This window comes from Hordeum vulgare, chromosome 3H (genome assembly GCF_904849725.1).
Source record: "Hordeum vulgare subsp. vulgare chromosome 3H, MorexV3_pseudomolecules_assembly, whole genome shotgun sequence".
NCBI lineage: Eukaryota > Viridiplantae > Streptophyta > Magnoliopsida > Poales > Poaceae > Hordeum > Hordeum vulgare.
In genome coordinates this window covers 126,630,754-126,634,168 of record NC_058520.1, presented here as the reverse complement: position 1 = coordinate 126,634,168, position 3,415 = coordinate 126,630,754, and the positions used below count along the sequence as shown (strand labels likewise).

Below are 3,415 nucleotides of genomic sequence, written 5' to 3'. Positions count from 1 at the left end.
TTCCTCCTCATACTCCATGGCGGGGCGCCGACGGCAAAGACGACGGACACGGCGAAGAAGCGCCGGAGAGAGGAGAGGGAGTCGGGCTGGGAAAGAGATGCAAGTGCGAGCGGGGTTTCCCCCCAGCCGATCCGAGCCGCATTGAGAGGGAGAGAACCGGTTTCCCCCCATCCGCAGCGGTCCGGGCCGGTTTTTTCTGTAAGGGACTGACCGATGGGCCATATCTGTCAGAAAGGGCATCTATACGTAGAAATACAAGGATTACAACATACTGCCTGTATCTTGATACGTATTTGCAAAAAGTTTTAAAGATAACACAAATTTATGAATACAGCCCGAATTATGATACTCTTTTGCAATTAACTCCACTCGCACGTCATGGGGAAATAAGACGGTTCGGCCTGCGCCTGCCTGCCCCATACGCAAGCCTCGGCAAATACTTCACTCCACTAGCACTAGGCAAGCAGAGCAGAGCAGCAACGTATTCAGGTTGGGACGGACGCTCGGGAAGAGAGCGCTTGTCCGTTTTCTTCGCTCTCACTCCCCCCGCCCACAAATACCGCCATCCGCCATCCCTCTCCAAGTACATGTCCTCTCTTCTCTCCTCCCTCTCCTCCTCCTCCTCCTCCTCCTCCTGCCGCCGTGCCATTGCCGCCCGTGCCCAACCAATCCACCCACGCGGAAAGCGTTCGCTTCACCCACCGCCGCACGTCAGGCCGGCCGTCCGTGTTCCTCGGTTCCACCCCTGCTCTCCAGCGAGTCCGTGCGGATAGTCCTTTTCCGCTTTTGGAATCGGCACCAAAAGGGAAGCGGGGGATCCGGCTGCTTTTTTTGGCCGGCCGATCCTGCCAGTATATACCGTCCGATCCATTTCCCCGCGCGAGGGCGCCGATTCCAGGGGGGCGGTGGTCTGGTCCGTGGATGGTCGTCGTCGTCGTCGTTTCGCCGGGCCGTGTCGATGGAGTTCTGGCCCGAGTTCTTGGCGACCAGCGGCGGAAATGAGTTCGTGGCCGGAGGCGTCGGCGGCATGGCCGGCGTGCTGGCGGGCCACCCGCTCGACACGCTCCGCATCCGCCTGCAGCAGCCGCCGCGGCCTATGAGCCCCGGGATCACCGCCGCGCGGGTGGCGCGCCCGCCCTCCGCCGTCGCGCTGCTGCGCGGCATCCTCCGCGCCGAGGGGCCCGCCGCGCTCTACCGCGGCATGGGCGCGCCCCTCGCCTCCGTCGCCTTCCAGGTGAGCCACCCAGTTTTAGCAACGTAAAATGTTTCACGCAACTAAGGCAGGCCGGCGTGTGGACTCCACGAGATCGTGAGTTCTTTGGTCACGTCTTCCTTTTTTCCAATTTAAGTTTGCTTTATAAATATCGTTTTCGAGGAAAAAGATTGTCCAAACAGATACACGACATGAAAATCTATGACACGACTAAGTAAATGAGGTAGCCATTGTAGGACGGCGTCACTTTACGAGCTACTACAAAAAGATCATTTGTTTTTTCCCCTTGCTTGTCGCATTTGAAGTCTGTACGTATATAATTTTGCATCCTCTGCCTTTACTTCCTTTTATTTACTACAGTAATACCTGTTTCCGTAGGATAGCACTGGATAAGAAGTAAAATGGAAGGGGAAAACGTGTTCAAAATGTTCAATGAACTTATTGACGTAGGGTAAAGTTGGCCTCGACTGATCCGACGTGCTGGAAGCTTAGATGAGCGAAAAGCCTTTCACATGTTTTTTGCTTCAGTGTACTGTATCGTTGCGTCGCGCTCATTCTGGTGGTTCACATGGTGTGGCGGCCTACTACTCTGTGAAGTTGTGCTCAGCAATAGACGTTGTAACTTGTAACGTACGACGATGCACACGTTTCATGTTTGCTCGTGAGTAGGCTTGCGTCGTAACGTACGATGCTGCCTAACATTGGCCATTGGTGGCCATTTGTTGGACAATGGCATTTGCAAGCCTGCAGTTGAACATAAGTGCCCGTGCCGTGTATTTTCGGTAGAATCGTATCAGAAGCTGAGTTCCAAATATTTCCTCGCAGAATGCAATGGTGTTCCAAGTCTACGCGATCCTCTCGCGGTCGCTGGACCGACGGATGTCCACCTCCGAGCCTCCCTCCTACACAAGCGTGGCACTCGCCGGCGTGGGCACCGGAGCCCTGCAGACGCTGATCCTGTCCCCCGTCGAGCTCATCAAGATCAGGCTGCAGCTGGAGGAAGCCGGCCAGAAGCACCGCGGGCCGGTAGACATGGCCCGGGACATCATGCGGAGGGAGGGCATGCACGGCATATACCGGGGGCTAACGGTGACCGCGCTCCGGGACGCGCCGTCGCATGGCGTCTACTTCTGGACGTACGAGTACGCGCGGGAGCGGCTGCACCCGGGCTGCCGGCGCACGGGGCAGGAGAGCCTCGCCACGATGCTCGTGTCCGGCGGCCTCGCGGGGGTCGCCAGCTGGGTCTGCTGCTACCCGCTGGACGTGGTGAAGTCGCGGCTGCAGGCGCAGACGCAGACGCACCCGCCGTCGCCGAGGTACCGCGGCGTCGCCGACTGCTTCCGGAAGAGCGTGAGGGAGGAGGGGTTCCCGGTGCTGTGGCGCGGCCTTGGCACGGCCGTGGCTCGGGCGTTCGTCGTCAACGGCGCCATCTTCTCGGCATATGAGCTGGCCCTGCGCTTCTTGGTGCGCAACAACGGCCGCCAGACGCTGGTAATGGAGGAGATGAAGTGCCATGATCATTGATGCGAATGCGAATCCATCCATTTGCAGCAGTGGAGTTGCCCGCAGCGGCATGCCATGCGCACGTCCGCGGCGTTGTACATAGGCTAGTAATCCATGGGACTGGAATCGGTCGTGGGGATCATACCATTTACAACAAGAGGTGTGGTTTTCAGAGCGTAGTAGTTATTAGTTGCTTCAGAATTTACAGATTTGCACTACAGGTGTGCTTGTTGACGACGACGATCAATTCTCCCAATGTCTGGAGAGATGCTATTACATACTGTATTTACAAGAAAATCATTGAAGACCATGACTCTCGGACCAATGAATTTCGATGAGAATTCTTGTCTGACGGGAGATAATGTTCTGATACTCCTGTCTACTTGTTCTACTTGCTCAGCCATGGGATCCCATGTATATGCTTTGCTCACGTTGCGTGGATGGCTCAGAGTCATGAATTCCCTTGTAAACACGAGCGCGACAGTGCAAGTGATGCATGGAAATGCAGATTTTTCCTGGTAGCTCTCAGTGGCAAGAAAAGAAGGGCTAGTTTTCACAGGAAGAGGGCAAAAACGGATTAGCTTTCTACGGAGCACTTGTGGACGATACAGAATTGCCATTTGTGTGGAATCCTGCGCCACTACTTGCGGTAGATTCCGTGCATTTTACCACAGCCAAACAGGTGTAGATTCCGATTCC

At 56.0% G+C, this 3,415-nt stretch overlaps 1 protein-coding gene across 1 annotated transcript; it reads left to right on the top strand.

Annotated features, from left to right (window-relative positions):
- The first annotated feature begins 281 nt into the window (after window positions 1-281).
- LOC123443218 (mitochondrial arginine transporter BAC2) lies at window positions 282-3,115 on the top strand. The gene is made up of 2 exons (XM_045119526.1): window positions 282-1,234; window positions 2,039-3,115. The coding sequence occupies exons 1-2, from the start codon at window positions 959-961 to the stop codon at window positions 2,735-2,737; spliced, it is 975 nt and encodes a 324-aa protein (XP_044975461.1). The 5' UTR covers window positions 282-958; the 3' UTR covers window positions 2,738-3,115.
- Window positions 3,116-3,415: the final 300 nt, after the last annotated feature.

What these genes read in the sequence shown, in the direction of transcription:
- LOC123443218 (XM_045119526.1), top strand. Translation starts at nt 959, where the DNA reads ATGGAGTTCTGGCCCGAGTTCTTGGCGACCAGCGGCGGAAATGAGTTC. An exon ending in TCGCCTCCGTCGCCTTCCAG is followed by an intron (nt 1,235 to 2,038) that starts GTGAGCCACCCA and finishes ATTTCCTCGCAG; the next exon opens with AATGCAATGGTGTTCCAAGT.